This window comes from Ochotona curzoniae, unplaced genomic scaffold (genome assembly GCF_017591425.1).
Source record: "Ochotona curzoniae isolate NIBS_2020 unplaced genomic scaffold, NIBS_Ocur_1.0 contig_2321, whole genome shotgun sequence".
Lineage (NCBI taxonomy): Eukaryota > Metazoa > Chordata > Mammalia > Lagomorpha > Ochotonidae > Ochotona > Ochotona curzoniae.
Window position 1 is genome coordinate 9,014,964 of NW_024465421.1, and position 15,771 is coordinate 9,030,734.

General features: G+C 58.3%; 2 protein-coding genes across 2 annotated transcripts; both read right to left on the reverse strand.

Moving 5' to 3' along the window:
• Positions 1-128: 128 nt before the first annotated feature.
• Positions 129-6,029, reverse strand: GDPD3 (glycerophosphodiester phosphodiesterase domain containing 3). Its single transcript, XM_040973880.1, has 10 exons — positions 5,891-6,029; positions 5,542-5,584; positions 5,220-5,355; positions 5,084-5,129; positions 4,850-4,968; positions 4,669-4,758; positions 4,321-4,454; positions 2,427-2,486; positions 2,283-2,334; positions 129-341 (listed from the first exon to the last, which is right to left on the reverse strand). The coding sequence occupies exons 1-10, from the start codon at positions 6,027-6,029 to the stop codon at positions 204-206; spliced, it is 957 nt and encodes a 318-aa protein (XP_040829814.1). The 3' UTR covers positions 129-203.
• Positions 6,030-6,626: 597 nt separating this feature from the next.
• Positions 6,627-13,716, reverse strand: MAPK3 (mitogen-activated protein kinase 3). The gene is made up of 9 exons (XM_040973085.1): positions 13,526-13,716; positions 12,277-12,459; positions 10,233-10,422; positions 9,948-10,064; positions 9,606-9,720; positions 8,194-8,325; positions 7,929-8,038; positions 7,662-7,836; positions 6,627-7,194 (listed from the first exon to the last, which is right to left on the reverse strand). Exons 1-8 carry the CDS (start codon positions 13,696-13,698, stop codon positions 7,714-7,716), a joined length of 1,143 nt encoding a protein of 380 aa, XP_040829019.1. The 5' UTR covers positions 13,699-13,716; the 3' UTR covers positions 6,627-7,194; positions 7,662-7,713.
• Positions 13,717-15,771: the final 2,055 nt, after the last annotated feature.

A 15,771-nucleotide genomic window follows, 5' to 3' on the forward strand; every position in this document is an offset into this window, starting at 1 on the left:
TCCTCTGAAGCTGGAATGTGGTGGAACCAGCGGGTCAGGGGCTGCCCAGGGACCTCGGGCTCTGGCCCCAGACTGGCTGGTCTCCTTTAGTCGGTCAGAACCACCCCTCCCTCTCAGCACAAGGAGGCGCCTTGAAAGAAGTTATTTATTTTCCAAGCAGAGATAAGGGAGAGAGTGGAGCGCGCCAGGGAGACCCTCAGGGTTCAAGAGGCAGGAGCAGTGGGTCCGTGGTTGTCCAGGTAGCGCCTCAGCGCTGTGGGGTAATCGGTTATAACGCCTGTGGCTCCCAGGTTGAAAGCAGTGTCGAAATCCGACTCTTCGTTAAGGCACCAAAACAGCACCTGCGCCAGAACAGGACTTGAGGTTCCTGCACCTGGTGCTTAAATCCCCGCGGTGGCCCCGCCCACAGAGCTGGGGGCCTGCTGCAGCTGTCACCTTCTCAGGCATTTTGCAAACTAGTTACTCAACAGTTGCTTTGCAGGGCCTGGGTTTGCATGGTGGCACAATGTCTAAACTGCCACTATGTGAGCACTGGTTCGAGTCCTGGCTGTTCCACTTCTGATTCCTCTCGCTGCTAATGGGCCTGGGAATAAGAGCTTGGGTCCCTGCAATCCATGGTGGGAGACCTGGAAAAACACTCCTGGCTTCATTCCTGTCCAGTCCCAGCCACTCTCGCTCTCTAACTCTGCCTTGTAAATAAATTTTTAAGTCTTTTTTTTTTTAAAGTTAAACTGCATCAATTTCCAGTTAAATTGCAACAAAACAAATGTAGCAAGTACTCAAAGCTTGTTACTTTGTAATCCTTTTAGTTCAGTTGCCTATGTCCTTGAAGTTGTATCTGTTGAATGTGTGAGGTGGCCCTGGTGTTGTAGCACAGCAAATTAAGCTGCTGTTTCCAATGTCAGCATTCTCTATCCTAGTGCCGGGTTCCTGACTGCTCCCCTTCTGATCCAATTCCTGCTAATGAGCCTGGGAAAGCAACAGTGTTTGGGTCCCTGACCACCCACATAGGAGACTCTTGGCCATGGCCCACCTACATGGAGCTCTCAGCTTCAGCCTGGCCCAGACTTAGTGGTTCTGGAGATGTGGGGTGTGAACCAGCAGATGGAAGATCTCTCTCTCCCCACAAGTCTGTCCTTCAAAATAACAAATCTTTGAAAACAATCTGTGTGAGATTCAGCTATTTCTACGACCTGCCTGCTCCTTGTCTTGCAGTTGGCAACTTCATGTGTGGGGCTTAGAACTGGCCAATTAAGAGTATTTAAACCAGGGAATGAATTCTCCTGTTTGCGCTTCAACTTATTCTTCCCACAGAACTGTTTTGTTTTTCTTAAGAACATTTTTATGTGTTTGAGAGACAGATTTCCCATCCACGGTTCACTTCCCTGCTGGGATGGGCTGGACCACAGCTGGGAGCTGGGAACTCAGTCTTTGTACTTGTGCTGTGAGTGGCAGGGGCCCAAGCACTGAGCCATCACCTGTTGCCTCCCAGGGTGCGCATGGGCAGACCGTGGAGTCAGGAGCCAGAGCTCAGAGCAGATGTGGGGCCCCCAGCCAGAGTGGGAATGGCTGTACTCAAAAGGCCTGAGTTGAGGTTGTATCCTCCACCCCACCTCAGGCAAGTTCCTGGGTCTCTTGATTTCTTGGTTTGATAGAGAAAGGTTGCTCAACAGATGAGGTGTCTCCCAGTTGACACCTTCAAAAGCTGTGGGTCCCGGGGCTGCAGCCCCAGTTCCCTCGCCCATCTACCCTTGGTTACTTCCTCCAGGCAGCAGTGCTAGGCTAGGCTGTCAGCTCCTCCCCGTGGTGCATGGTGTGGGGCCTGCTGCCCCTTCCCTCCCTTCAGGCCTCTCACCACCCCCAACCCAGCTTTCTAGACCAGCCTCCCTTCTGTCCCCAACATCCTGGCGAGAGTTTGCTCTTTTCCTCTGCCCTTACTGGTAAGCTCCCAACCCTGGGATCACAGGGTCTGGAACATTCTCACCACATACTAAGCTGACTCACTGAAAGACCTGGTCAAAGCTGCTGCTTGTAAGAGGCGGACAGGGCCTCTCTCCCTTCTTTGGCCATCCCCCCTATCCTACCCCATCAGATTCAGTAGACTGCTATTACCACCACCACCATCATCATCATTATGAAACCCTTTCGAAGCACCAGGCATGTGTAAGACACTATTCTACCCCTTTTGTGGCTGGACAAACTGAGACCCAGCAGGTGCGAGGCCCTGCCCCAGTGTCCGGCACGTGGGGTCCAGGCTGCCAAAGGGGTGGCCAAGGCCTCACCTGAATGCCCCGCTCCTTCAGGTGTTGGATCAGGCTTTTCCTCATGATGGCCCTGCAGGGGGAAAGGGGTGTGGAGAAGAGGAGCCACAGGGCAGTGGCAGTGCCCTGGGGGGCCACTCCCCGCTGCCAGCTTTGCCACCTTACCATTTCAAAACCACAGCCACTAGCTGGTTCAGTCCAGAGCAGGAAAATGGGAAGTAGGTCCTGTGTAGAGGCATGGGACGGAAGTATGGGGGGAGAGGGGAGGGTGACCCCCTAACTTCTAGAAGCCACTCTGCCATTGCCCTCACCTGCCATCCCCCACCCCTGGCAACCCGCCCCCGTTGTCCAGCCAGAGGCTTCTTGCTCACTGGGGCTGTGCCCATCCCTCCCCAGCTGACAGCATAGATGGAGCTTAGATAAGGGACCTGCTTGGACACTCTGGGACTGAACTGGGGCCAAGGTGGGGCTAGGAGGCAGCTACACACAAAGCTGGTAGCAGGTCAGCGGAGAGGGAATCCCAACTTGGCCTGGCTGCTGAAGACCAGAAGGCTCCTGAAGAGGTGCCTACTTCCCCCTGCACAGTGGCCTGGGGCACACCCAGCAAAGGACAGACCCTCTCTGAAAAAGCACTACAAATCTTAAATGCAAAACTGTACAACAAGGGTCCAGCAACAGTGGCTCAATTGGTGAATCCTCTGACTTTAAGCACCAGGTATCCCATATAAGCACTGGTGCATATCCCAGCTATTCCATTTCCCATCCAGCTCCCTGCTTATGGCCTAGGAAAGCAGCAGAGGATGGACCAAAGCCTTATGATCCTGTGCCAGTGTGGGAGACTTGGAAGAAGCTCCTGGCTCCTGGCTTCAGGTTGATTCAGCTGTGCAGTTGAAGCCATTTGGGGAATGAACCAGTAGATGGAGGGTCTTTCTCTGTCTTTCCTCTTTAAATCTGCCTTTCCCATAAAAATAAACAAATGTTTAAAAAAAAAGGAAACTTGGTAGAATAAACCATCGCTTCATAGCCAAGTGGGGGCTGGCTGGGAGCCTTGCTTTCCCTCCCCCTCACCAACAGAGGGAGCAGGGGGCACTGGGGTTTCCCTGCAGAGAGGCAGTGGGCAGTCTGGCTATAACATGGCTGAGGACAGCCACACTCCACATCTGGGTGTCTGGATTGCCATCCTACCCAACTCCAGCTTCCTGCTAATGCACACCCTAAGGGGTAGCAACTCAAGACGCAGTGGCCCAAGCACGCAGGCCCCTGCCATGTGGGAGCCCTGGACTGGGTTCTGGCTCTTTGCTTTGGCCTGGCCCAATAGGCCTTTGTGGGGGGAGTGCTCTGGCAGATAGAAGATCCCTTTTCTTTTCTTTTCTTTTCTTTAACTGAAAAGGCAGATTTATGGAGAGAAGGAGAGACAGAAAGTTCTTCCATCCCAAGTGGCCGCAACAGGTAAAGTTGAGCCAATCCGAAGCCAGGAGCTTCCTCAGGGTCTTCCAGGTGGGCATGGAGTCCTATAGCTTTGGACTATTCTCCACTATTTTCCCAGGCCACAAGCAGAAAGTCGGATGGGAAGTGGAGCAGCCGGGACAGGAACCGGCACCCATATGGGATCCTGGTGCTTGCAGGGGAAGATTAGCCAACTGGACTATTGCATCAGGTCTAAATGACAGACCTTGCTGTGTATGTCTCTCTCTTTCAAATATCAAGCAAGCAAGCAAACAAGCAAGCACTCCGCCTGCTGGTCCCTTGGGAATCCTAGCCTCCCTTGGGAGAGCTCAGGGCTTATCCCACCCACAGTGGTCTTACTCTAGGATGTTACTTGCACCCTGAACTCTTCACCACTTATTGTGGACGAATCCAGGTGAATGATAGGTACTCCATGTACTGAACGCTTGCATGTCATTTCCAGCCCCTGCAGCACTGGGGGCTGCTGGTTGAGATCTACCACCTTCAAAGGACCTTGCGGGGAGGGCAGCCAAGGAGCTGATGGGGAGCCCTTCCTGCACCCTAGATCCTTGGTGGCGGGAAGGAGGTGTCCTGCAGGGGGGGCTCAGGCTACCTGTTGATGATGGTGGGCAGGAAGCACATGAAGAAGCGCTCGGGAATGGGGACAAAAGGCAGCAGCCCCAGGTAGTAGAGCAGCAGCAGCCTGAGCCCCCTACTCACGGTGAAGGCCCGCGGCATCTCCGGGTTCTGCCGAGAGCAGAGGGGAGGAGGAAGTGATCGATTAATCAATTGTTCAGCCTGCTCCTATGGAAGCAGATGGAGGGAGGGGCAGGCCACCAGAGGGTAGGTTCAAAGTCATATCCAGCCCTTCTTCCAGCCAGGTTAACATGCCTCTCCATGGAGACCTACAAGCTTCCCAGCTCGGGCTCCAGACCCAGAGCGGGGACGCAGAGGGACTCACGGCAGCCTTGCACATCTTCATGACCGAGCTCTTCTCCGAGGCCCAGATGGTGATGTCACTACGCCCAAAGCGCTGCACCAGGCCTGCTATCTGGGGAGACGAGGGTGAGGCTGAGGGGAGAGCCAGGCCTCTCTCTGGCCACCAGCCCCTCGATGCCCACGGCCACCGCTGGCAGCAGCACCTTTTGAACCAGCTCCTTGTTCTCGGCTTTGACCTCCACGCTCATGGGAGTCTGTGGGAATCTCTGGAACACGTCCTCCAGCCGCACCATGCGCCGGTCAGCCCCGTGAGCAAAGCGGCCTGCGAACAGGGTGGGGTGGCAGGAAGAGACAGGAGTGGGAGGGTGAGGATGGGAGAGCCCCAAGTGGAGGGAGGGGATGGGGAAGGCGGGACTCGGTTCAGCCCTTGTTCTCACCTGGAGAGAAGTAAACCTCCAGCTCCTCTTTGTAGAGGGGCAGGTCCTGGGGAAGAGTGGAAACCGCGTTAACAGGTGGGACGCTTGGGAGCAAGTGTCGGCTCTGGGCTGGGGGGACGGGGAGAGGCCCACTCACCTCAAAGTCCAGGCTGCCCACATCCCTGTTCAGGCCCGACTGGCGGGACAGGTTCTGGTCGTGGGATACCACCACCACGCCATCCCGTGTCAGCTGGCAATCGAGCTCCAGGAGGTCAGCTCGCTGTGCCAAGGAGCTGTCAGAGAGATGGTGGTGGGCCCAAGCACGCAGTGCTAGGAGGTGTGAGGAACCCCGGGCAGTGGGATGTGGTGGGGGGGAGTGGGCCTCATGGAGGGTTGTGTGGGTCCAGTGCACACCTCCCATGGGTGCTGAGCCCTGGAGCAGGAGGGGGAGGCGCCGTGGGCAAGGCAGGTGCACTCACTTCTCCATGGCCTCTAAGGTACTCTCCAGGCGTTCTCCAGACCCTGTGTGGGACAGCTGAGGTGAGTCCCTGGCGCCCGGCGGCCTTATCGCCAGCCATCCCCCTACTTCCCGCGCTAGCCTCTTTCCGGGCTGGCTCAGACAGCCTGGCTGGAGCCAGCCTTTCCCTGTGTATTTGGTGCCCCGCCCCACTCCTGGCTTTCTTTCCACCTTGGTCCTTGCCCCACTTCTCGCATCCCAGGGACCTCCCCTCCCTGAGGTCCACCTGGGCACTGGTCTTCCTGACTTGTGATCATCCTCCTTCCCAACCCCAGGAGATGCCAAGCCGGTTCCTCCCGTGCCTAGCTCACCTCCTCGGTGGGCTGCCAGGCGGACACAGAAAGCTGGGGCGCAGGCTGGGTGCAGCAGGCGAGGCCGGCGCAGGAAGAAGATGGAGAGCAGGATGTAGCCGCCCAGGGCAGGCAGCGTGTAGTATAGCATGGGGCTCATGGCTGCTCCCTCCCCCAGCGGTGCCCAGCAGGTGCAGGTGGCCTGACGCTACCTCTACTGGCTGTCTTGGCTGCCGAGAGAAGACAGCCAAGAGCCGGTATAGGCTGGCTGGGCTTCAGTGCCACGCCCCTGAGACTTGCTGAGCCTGCTGCTGGCTTGGGGCCAGGCTGCAGGGCTCAGCTGGGGCTGGGGGAGAGAGGTGGGAGGCCACCGGCCAGCAGCAGGCAGGCAGTCAGCTTTGACTATCACGTGCTTGATCCTTCATGGACTCTGGCACACCCCTCTGTCTTGGGCCACATGGGAGGAATAAAGCAGCCCCTTATGCTTGGATGTTTGTGACCCTCACATTCAGCCTCAACCCTCTTCCAGAAAATCTGGAGGTGTGCAGTATACCCCTGAGTCACCCCGAGTCACCCCAGCCAGTTCGACAGGAAGTCATTCTGGAGCAGCAGTCGTTGACCCCACTCTTTCCATGAGTCTGAGACAGGCCCCTCCGCCCCTCCCGACAACCCTCACCCCTGGCCAAAGGTTACTAGGATCGGAACCCAAGGTGGTGCTGGCTGGGCCGGACAGCGGCAGTCACACAAAGAGCCAAAGTCATCATACACACATCTCTATATTTATATATTAGATACAGGCACGGGGCGGGAGGGGGCGGGGGCTCCGTGTGCGTGCTCCCCCCGCCACCCGCTCCCCTCCCACAGAAGCAGCGAGGGCGTTAATGCGGCAGCCTGATGGGAGGGCTGAGGGCTGGCTCCTTTCCTTAGGGGTACTAGCCCTTGAGATTCAGGAATGTTCCCCAGGGAGATGGAGGGGGGAGGGTGGTGGTTCAGGAGGTGAGGGGGGGGCAGGGCTTGCTCAATGTCCCTGCCCTGGCCCTGGGGACATTCCTGTCCCCGGAGGAGCAGCAGTGGCGTCCTCGGGTCAGAGCCCTTCACTTCCCCAAGGAACAGCCTGGGCCAGCTGGGGTGAGGGGGGCAGGGCGGCTGGGGAGTAGGGCACTAGGACGTAGGACAAGGGGCTCTTGGCCTGTGGGAAAGCAGGGGTGACATGGGGGCTTGGCCCATCACCCCCAGCCCCCTGCCCTGGCCCCAGGCTGCCAGGGGCTGGGCACAGTGTCCGTTTTCTAACAGTCCGGCATAGAAGGGCAGGCAGGAGACAGGGCCTGGAAGAAAAGAGGAGAAGGAGCCGTGAGCAGCAGGTGCCTGACTGTGGGTGGGGAAGGTTTTACCATCAGTGTTGGCCCACACAGTCCAGTCCAGCCCAGCCCAGCTCACGACGTGCTTGCACAAACGGGAGCAGGAGAGAGGCCGTGGGTGGCCAGGGCCATGGTGCGGGTGGGGGAGGGCCCACTAAGAGGTCCCCAGGTGTAGGACAACTGACCTGAGCAAGTGAGGGGCCCCAGGCTCAGGTCACGTGATCCCTGAGCTCCTCCCAAAGCAATCACAGCCCACAGGCCTCTCTGTCAGTGTTTGGCTCTGCTCTCCGTGTGGGACTCAGTGTTGGCGGGGAGGGGCAGGGACGGGCACGTTACAGGACTGGGTGGGTCATGAGTCAGGGTCTGCATTGACAGATGTGAGGTCAGCTCACGGCTCCAGAGGTGCGGCTGGTGTGACACAGGGGAACACTCACCAGGTTTTCCCAGCCCCCTCCCAGGGGGCACACAGGGAAGTCTGGAGGGAGGCTAGGGGCACTCCGGGGCCCCGGGCTGGAAGCGGGCCGTCTCCTGGAAGATGAGCTCCTTCAGCCGCTCCTTGGGGAGGTCATCCAGCTCCATGTCGAAGGTGAAGGGCTCCTCGGCCACAGGCTGCAGTGAGGAGACCGGGGATGGCTCAGGCCAGGCCCGGGAGGCGCTGGCTCACCTGCTGCCTTGCCCGACCCCACTGCGCCCTGCCCCACCTCGTCTGTTGGGTCATAGTACTGCTCCAGATAGGGGTGAGCCAGTGCTTCCTCCACCGTGATCCGCTTGTTGGGGTTGAAGGTTAACATGCGGTCCAGCAGGTCAAGGGCTGGGGGGAGGGGCAAAGATGAGGCTGGAGGAGCCCCCAGGAGCCTCCCATGGCTTGCCCATGCTGGCAGCCCATGGGATCCAGTATCTGCACACCCCCACCTGCACCTAGCATGTCTCCTCTCTCCCAGGGGCCCCTCCCCAAGTCTCACTCACCCTTGGAGTCTGACTTGGGAAACAGTTTGTTCCAGGCCACTTTGGTCTTGGCGGGCAGCGACTGCAGGTAGTTGCGGGCCTTCATGTTGATGATACAGTTGAGGTCCTCCTGGGACGGCGAGCCCAGGATACCTGTGCAAACAGAAGGTGAGCTGCTCAGAGAACTTCCTCCTCCTCCTTGCCCTTCTTTCTGGCCAGCCCCTCAGTCACCTGCCTTACAGTGTCAAAGAGCCAAGGGTCTGGAGCCAGGCGCTCTGAGCTCAAAGCTGGGCTCTAGCCTTCTTGGTTTTAAGGTTTATTTATTTTGGGCCTTTAGCAGTAGCCTAGTGGCTAACTACCTTGCTTTGCATGAGCCAGGATCCCATATGGGCACCAGTTCGTATCCTGGCTGCTTCACTTTCCTTCTAGCTCCCTGCTTGTGGCCTGGGAAAGCAATGGAGGACGACCCAAAGCCTTGGGACCCTGCACCTGAGTGGGAGATCCAGAAGTTCCTAGTTTCTGGCTTCAGACAGGCTCAGCTCTGGCCATCGAGGCCACTTGGGAAGTGAACCAGTGGATGGAACATCTTCCATTAAATCTGCCTGTCCAATAAAAATAAAATCTTTTTATTTTTTTTTGTAAAGATTTATTTGTTTTTATTACAAAGTCAAATATACAGAGAGGAGGAGAGAGAGGAAGAGCTTCCATCCATTGATTCACTCCCCAAGTGAGCGCAACGGCTGATGCTATGCCGTTCCGAAGTCAGGAACCAGGAACCTCTTCTGGATCTCCCACGCAGGTGCAGGGTCCCAAGGCTTTGGGCTGTCTTCAACTGCTTTCCCAGACTACAAGCAGGGAGCTGGATGGGAAGTGTGGCTGCCGGGATTAGAACCGGTGCTCATATGGGATTCCGGCACATTCAAGGTGAGGACTTTAGCCGCTAGGCCAAGGTGCTGGGCCCAGATGTATTTATTTTTATTGGAAAGTCAGATATTGCAGAGAGGAGAACAGACAGAGAGGAAGATCTTCCATCCATTGATTCACTCTCCAAGTGACTGCAATGGCTGGAGCTGAGCCAATCCGAAGCCAGGAACTTCTTTCAGGTCTCCCAGGCAGGTGCAGGGTCCCAAGGCTTTGGGCCATCCTGCACTGCTTTCCCAGGCCATGATGCAACCCATGTGGGATACTGGTGCATAGGAAGAGGCTTAGCCTACTATGCTATGGTAGCAGCTAGAGCTTCCAGCAAGTACTTCCTGAGGTCTGAGGCTTTGGCCATCCAGCCGATCGGGACAGTTACCTATGCCCCCCACTGAGGCCATGAGATACTGCTGCAGTTCTACAGGTGGCAAGTGTCAACGATCCTCACCCTCAGACACTGCCTCCTCTCTGATCCCCCTCACCTCCCCTGCCTCTGCGGGGCCAGGCCCTCTCACCTAGAATGTGGTTGAGTTGGTCCAGGTAGTGCTTGCCGGGGAAGATAGGCCGATTGGAGAGCATCTCAGCCAGGATACAGCCCACAGACCAGATGTCGATGGACTTGGTATAGCCCTGGGGGAGGACAGAGAAGTAGTGAGGGGCTCCTGGAGCAACATTGGCTCAGCAGGGTCCTGGGGCATGGGCCAAGCTACCCCTGCCATGCTAGACCCTGGGTAGAGCCCAAGTCGCTGAGGGTGGACTTCCTGTACCCTGGGGGATCCCTTCCAACCCTCTGTCCTGGCTCATAGACGGCTTCAGGGTTCTGCTGCCTTCCCTTCTGAGCTGGGGTGCTGTGTTACCTTGGAGTTCAGCATGATCTCTGGGGCCCGGTACCAGCGTGTGGCCACGTACTCCGTGAGAAAGCCGGTGTGGTCATGCTCAGGGTCTGCGATGCGGGCCAGACCAAAGTCGCAGATCTGCAATCACACCGGGGCATCTGAGCTTGGCGCTCGGTGCTCGGCCCGTGAGGTCTGTGCAGCCCAGGCAGTGCCACCCCACCCTCACTCCCCCTCCTTGACCTATGCCGTTCTACAGATCCCCAGCATGGATGAGGCGAGAGGGGGGGCCCGGCGGCCTCCGCGGACCTTAAGGTCGCAGGTGGTGTTGATGAGCAGGTTGGAGGGCTTCAGATCCCGGTGCAGCACATTGGCTGAGTGGATATACTTGAGGCCCCGCAGGATCTGGTAGAGAAAGTAGCAGATGTGGTCATTGCTCAGCTGCTGGCTTTTGAGCAACTTGTACAGGTCAGTCTCCATCAGGTCCTGCACGATGTAGCTGGTGATGGCCCGGGAGCCCCCCGCCAGACAGGGGACAGAGAGGGGCACTCCGTCAAGGAAAACTGGCTCAGGAAGATGTGACTGTACACCCGTGTCCCTGGGCTCCCTGGGATTTGAGAGATCCTGTCAACCACCCCCCAGCAAAGGCAGAGGGGACCCCAAATATTGCACTCTGGCCCGTGGCCTCCATCTTCCTCCCAGGGAAATGGGGCTGCGAGCAAGCCCTGCTGTAGCTCGGGTCCTTAAAACGTGCATAGGCAAACAGAATGAGAGGAAAGCACCGATTTGAGGGCAGAGAATACAGTCCACCAGTTCCATGGGTCTCAGAGAGTTGGGAGGACTGTGTCTGGTTAAGAGATTCTATGGGGCCTGGTGTGGTAGCCTAGTGGCTAAAGTCCTCCTCTTGCATGTACTGGGATCTCATATGGTGGCAGTTCATGTCCCAGCAGCTCCACTTCCCATCCAGCTCCCTGCTCGTGGCCTGGGAAAGCAGTAGAGGATGGCCCAAAGTTTTGGGACCCTGCACCTGTGTGGGAGACCTGGAAGAGGCTCAGAGCTCCTGGCTTCAGATTACTGCAGCTCCAGCTATTGAGGCCACTTGGGGAGTGAATCAATGGATAGAAGATCTTCCCCTCTGTTTTTCCTCCTCTGTGTATCTAACTTTGCAATAAAAAATAATCTTTAAAAAAAAAAGATTCTATAAGTATTTCAGGTTTTTACGGGGGGACGGACACGTAAATAAAGATTTTCATTCTCTTTTATCTGAGTATTCCAAGGTCTTATGAACTCAGCCTGTGCCTGCATCTCCACTGGTCTGAGAGAGGGTAGACAAACTGTGTAAATGAGCCAGGCCACAACTCATGGAGTAAGTCCTTAACCAGCACAGGGCCACGTGGCTGCCGGGGGTGGTGGTGGTGGTGGTTAAATGAGATAATGTAAGAACACCATCTGGCGTGTAATCAATGTTTGGCTTAAAAATAAATGCCTGCTGCTTGTACAAGAAAAAACAAACGAGGCAGCACTCCCAGCAGAGCACTTGCACTGGGCGACGAGGGCCTGGCCACCTAGCGGAGAACGGGGGAGTCGGTGTCCTTTTCCGTCGGCCTTGTTGCAAGACAAAACAGAGATTAGCCCAAATAAACACATAAATGTCACGTAGCTCATCTCTAGCCCGGCTTTTTGAATTAACCTTGTTGGGGTCATCAGTGAACTCCAGAGCCAGCCCAGCACTACTGCCCAGAGAGGTGCACCTGTGGCAGGCAGGTGGCATGGGCGGGGTAGGTGAGAGGTGCTGGTTATCACCAGCGGCCAGGAGCTGAGCCAGGGACGGAAGCCGACAGCAGTGCGGTGGTGCAGGGCACTGAGGCCGAGCTGTGCCTCCCTGGGCAAGGTGCAGCTGCACAGGTGCTCAGGGCGGGGCTCTGGGCAGGAAGTCCCAGGGAAAGATAAGGGCAAGTTCCTGACTGGGGAGGGAAGAGAGGGGGGACGGCCACAGAAACACTTCCTGGGGCTCTTTGGGCCTGGGCATCCTTATCTTGGGGATGGTACTGGTGGGTCGGTCTCCCAGGGCAGCGGGAAGGCAGGGTGCACACTTGACTTTCCCTCCTCCCTGCTTTCCTTCCGTCTGGGCACCCAGAGAGAAAGAATCACCAGTCTGTTGGGCAAGAGCTGACCGTGGGCAGGGGCCGGGGCAGGTCACATAGCTGCCCATGGCGGAGGACAAAGCGCCCATAGAGGCCGTGGGGCCCAGCCTCCCATGGAAGGCACAGAACAGGGAAGGGGTGGAGGAGGAGAAGGCACCTGGCCAGGGCCACCCTGCCCTGCGCAGCCAGCGTTTAGGGCTCAAGGATACACATCCCTCATGGCGTCCAGGGTGGGCGCGCGGAGGATGTCCCGGATGCCGATCACATTCTCGTGGCGGAAGCGCAGTAGAATCTGGATCTCGCGCAGCGTGCGCTGGCAGTAGGTCTGGTGCTCGAAGGGGCTGATCTTCTTGATGGCCACGCGGGTCTTACGCACGTGGTCATAGGCCGAGCTGAGAGGCCCAGAAGACAACTGAGTTTGCGCCGGCCATCATTCCCCAATATCCACCCCCCCCCAACTCCAGTGTGGCCTCCACAAAGGGGCAGTCCTGGCCTGTCCGGCCCCACCCAGGCCAGGGCAGGGAGGGGACAGCGCTCAGGAGGGCTCTGGCCCAAGTTATAAACAATACTGGTTCCTTCCTGCCGCCAAGGCCTGGGCTCTCCAGGGAGAGAGAGCTGGGGACCAGCCAGGCGGCCTTTTGGTGACTTCACAAACAGAGGAAGAGGCTGACCACTCGCTGGTTTCCCCTTTGCCTCCTCATTCTAGCTGCCCCGACCTGGCTGGGGCCCTCCTCTTCCCCGACGAGACTCCATCACAACCCCCTCTCTACCACCCTCAACTCTGGACAGGTCCAGGCAGTGGGAGAAGAGACAGATGTGGCAAATAGAGGGAGAGGGGGGCAAGCACAGGAGCCATGCAGGGAAGGGATGGGAGGGGTGGGCCTGAAGTGAGGACTTGGGTAGGCAGGACCCCCCGAGACATCTCCTCAGAGATGCAGGGAAGGAAGGAGGCACTCCTGGCTGTGAAGCCCCCACGGTCAGCCAGCCTCAGGCCCTGAGGCCCACAGCCTGGCCCCACCCTGCGCTCTGCTCCTTCCGCCCCAACTCCCCGGGCAGAGCGTCCCCTGGGAGCTCCAAGGCGTCCTAAGGCCCCCTCGTCCAGGTAGGGGGCAACAGGGTCCTCAGACACCAGGACCACTTATTGCCTTCGCCTCTTACGGGTCTCCAGGGTCACCCACGAGCCCATAGCTCCCCCCGCCCAGACACCCAGCTGCAGGCTCCCTCCAGGGCCCAGGGCTGGGTTCAAAGCCCCCAAGCCCCCTTCCCCGGGGTACGTGGGCTGCGTCCCCTCCCCCAGAAGGCACTCCAGGGCTCCCATCCCGGTTTGCGCCCCTAGCCTCCAGAGTCCCCCGCCTCTGCAGGACGCTCCAGGTCTCCACGTCCCACCAAGTCCAGGGCACCCCTCCCCGATGGCTCCCCCACCCCGAGGCCGCCCCCTCCCCCGGAACGCCCCCTCACCTGACCATGCCGTACGCGCCCTCGCCGATGTACTGCAGCTGCGTGTAGCGGGGGCCCACGTCGAACGGCTGCCCCTTGACGATCTCCACTTCCCCGGGGACCCCCGGGCCGACCCCCTCGGCTCCCCGGGGCTCCCCGCCCCCGCCCCCCTGAGCCGCCGCCGCCGCCGCCATCTCCACTCCTCCCCTCCCGCCCGCCGGCGGCCCCGCCCGAGGCCCCGCCCCTTCCCGCCCGCCCCGTCGCCCGCGGGGCCGCGCGCGCCAGGCCCCGCCCCGCCCCCGCGCGCCCCGCCCCCGCGCGCCCCCGCCCCGCCGCCGCGCGCGCCCCCGCCGCCGTCACGTGGCCCTCCCCCGGCGTGGGCGCGCGCCTGGGGCCGTGATGCGGGGCGGCTCACGCCCCCTCGGGCCCTGCTCCTGGGGCGACTGGGAGACCCCACCTGCGCTTGAAAGGGATGCTGCCCGTGTGGGGTCCGGCCCCCTGCACGGGGGGCTCACGCCCCTCGAGGCCCCGCCAGCTTCACACCTTGGGCGGTCTGTGCCAGGCCCAGGCTTGCTGTTGGGTTGGGCACGACTGGATCCCTGGGGACACTTTTATGTCCCTTAGGACAACACCGCCTTATTCATGGATGACTTCTGATGTTCTCAGCAGCATAGGGGGGCATGTCCGTCTTGTTCCTTACTGGACACCCCTTCCCTACACTGTGGGTGGCACTGAGACGGAGAAAAAAGTTTAAATGAAGGAATCAGATTTTTATATAATATTTATTTATGTGAAAGGCACAGTTTCAGAGAGCTTTTCCATCCGCTGGTTCATTTGTCAAATGGCCCAAAGCCCAAAGTTGGGCCAGGTGGAAGCCAGGAGCCTGGGAATGCAACTGGGTCTCCCACACGGGCACAGGGGCCCCAACGCTTGGGCCATCCTCCACTGCTTTCCCAGGCACCTTAGCAGGGAGCTGGGACTTGAACCAGCATGCACATGGGATTCTATCACCGCAAGCGCAGGTTTAACGTGCTATGCCGTGGGACCGGCCCCAAGTTATTTATTGCATAAACTTCTAAGTGGCAGTGAGGGCTGAGCTCTGAACTAGGCACTGTGGCTAATGCAAGGTGGGTGAGACCTAGAGCTGCAGAACGCCAGGGCCAGGGGCTGAGGCGCAGGAGCCGCAGCGGTAGCCTGGCTGTCCAGAGCAGCTGCAGGGCTGCAGGGCTGCAGGGCTGCAGGGCTGCAGGGCTGCAGGGCTGCAGGGCTGCAGGGCTGCAGGGCTGCAGGGTTGGAGGGGGTTGGGGATGGGGAGGCTTCCGGGTGTTCGTAAGTAGTGAAAGCGCTTGGAGGGGAGGTTTGCCAGATCCTGTTGCAATTGCGGGAGAATCCAGTGAGTCAGAGAAAGCAGCGTGGGGTTCAGCTTTCCTGAGTGGGAGTGAGTGAGCTTCCCGCCTGGGAAAGGCTGCCTGGAGGTGGCGGGAGCGAAGCAGCCCCTCCTGCGGGGAGTCGCAGAGACAGGCGCAAGGTTGAGAGCGCCCTCCCGTGGCGGAGGCTGGTATTTCCTCCATGGACGGTGCTAACACCCGTCAGGCGGTTCTGTGTACTTCCTCTCCTGTAATTCTGTAAGCTTCGTATCAATCATAGGAAATGGATGCCACCGGCTTAAAAAAAAAAAAAATTCTTGTTAACATAGGGAAATAGAGATAAAATCTTCCATCTGCTGGTTCACTTCCTAAATGGCTGCAATGGCCAGAGCTGGACCATGCTGGAGCCAGGAGGAGCTTGGAACTTGATCCCATGAGCACTTGGGCCACTTTTGAGCTCTTACGGGATGACAGTGCCACAGGCAGCTGCCCACCCCCCAACTGCTTCACAGCACCGGTCTTCCTTTAAGAAGGAAAAAGAGAGGATTGGTGCAGTGGTACAGCAAGCTGATTCTCTGCCCTGTGGCACCAGTAACCCATATGGGTGCTGGTTTGTGTCCTGTCTATGCCACTTCCCATTCAGCTCTCTGCTTCTGGTCTTGGAAAGCAGCAGAGGATGGTCCAAGTCCTTGGGCCCCTGCATGCACGTGGGAGACCTGATCCTGTGGCTTTCATCATTGTTGGAGTTCTGAGTGATTTCTCTGTGTCTGCCTTCCACCCCGACCCCTTTTTTTTTTCTTTTAAGATTTATTTATTTTCATTTAAAAGGCAGATTTACAGAGAGAAAGAGAGACAGAGAGAAAAAAAAAAACTCTCTGTGTGTTTTTACTCCCCAAGTGG

Coding starts and splice junctions, on each gene's coding strand:
- GDPD3 (XM_040973880.1), bottom strand. CDS start 6,029: ATGAGCCCCATGCTATACTACACGCTGCCTGCCCTGGGCGGCTACATC. Junction 4,969..5,083: donor GGAGGTTTACTTCTCTCCAG/GTGAGAACAAGG, acceptor CCCTGTTCGCAG/GCCGCTTTGCTCACGGGGCT. Junction 2,487..4,320: donor CTGCCCACCATCATCAACAG/GTAGCCTGAGCC, acceptor GCCTCTACACAG/GACCTACTTCCCATTTTCCT.
- MAPK3 (XM_040973085.1), bottom strand. CDS start 13,698: ATGGCGGCGGCGGCGGCGGCTCAGGGGGGCGGGGGCGGGGAGCCCCGG. Junction 10,423..12,276: donor CTGGACGCCATGAGGGATGT/GTATCCTTGAGC, acceptor GGCCATCACCAG/CTACATCGTGCAGGACCTGA. Junction 10,065..10,232: donor ACACCACCTGCGACCTTAAG/GTCCGCGGAGGC, acceptor GTGTGATTGCAG/ATCTGCGACTTTGGTCTGGC.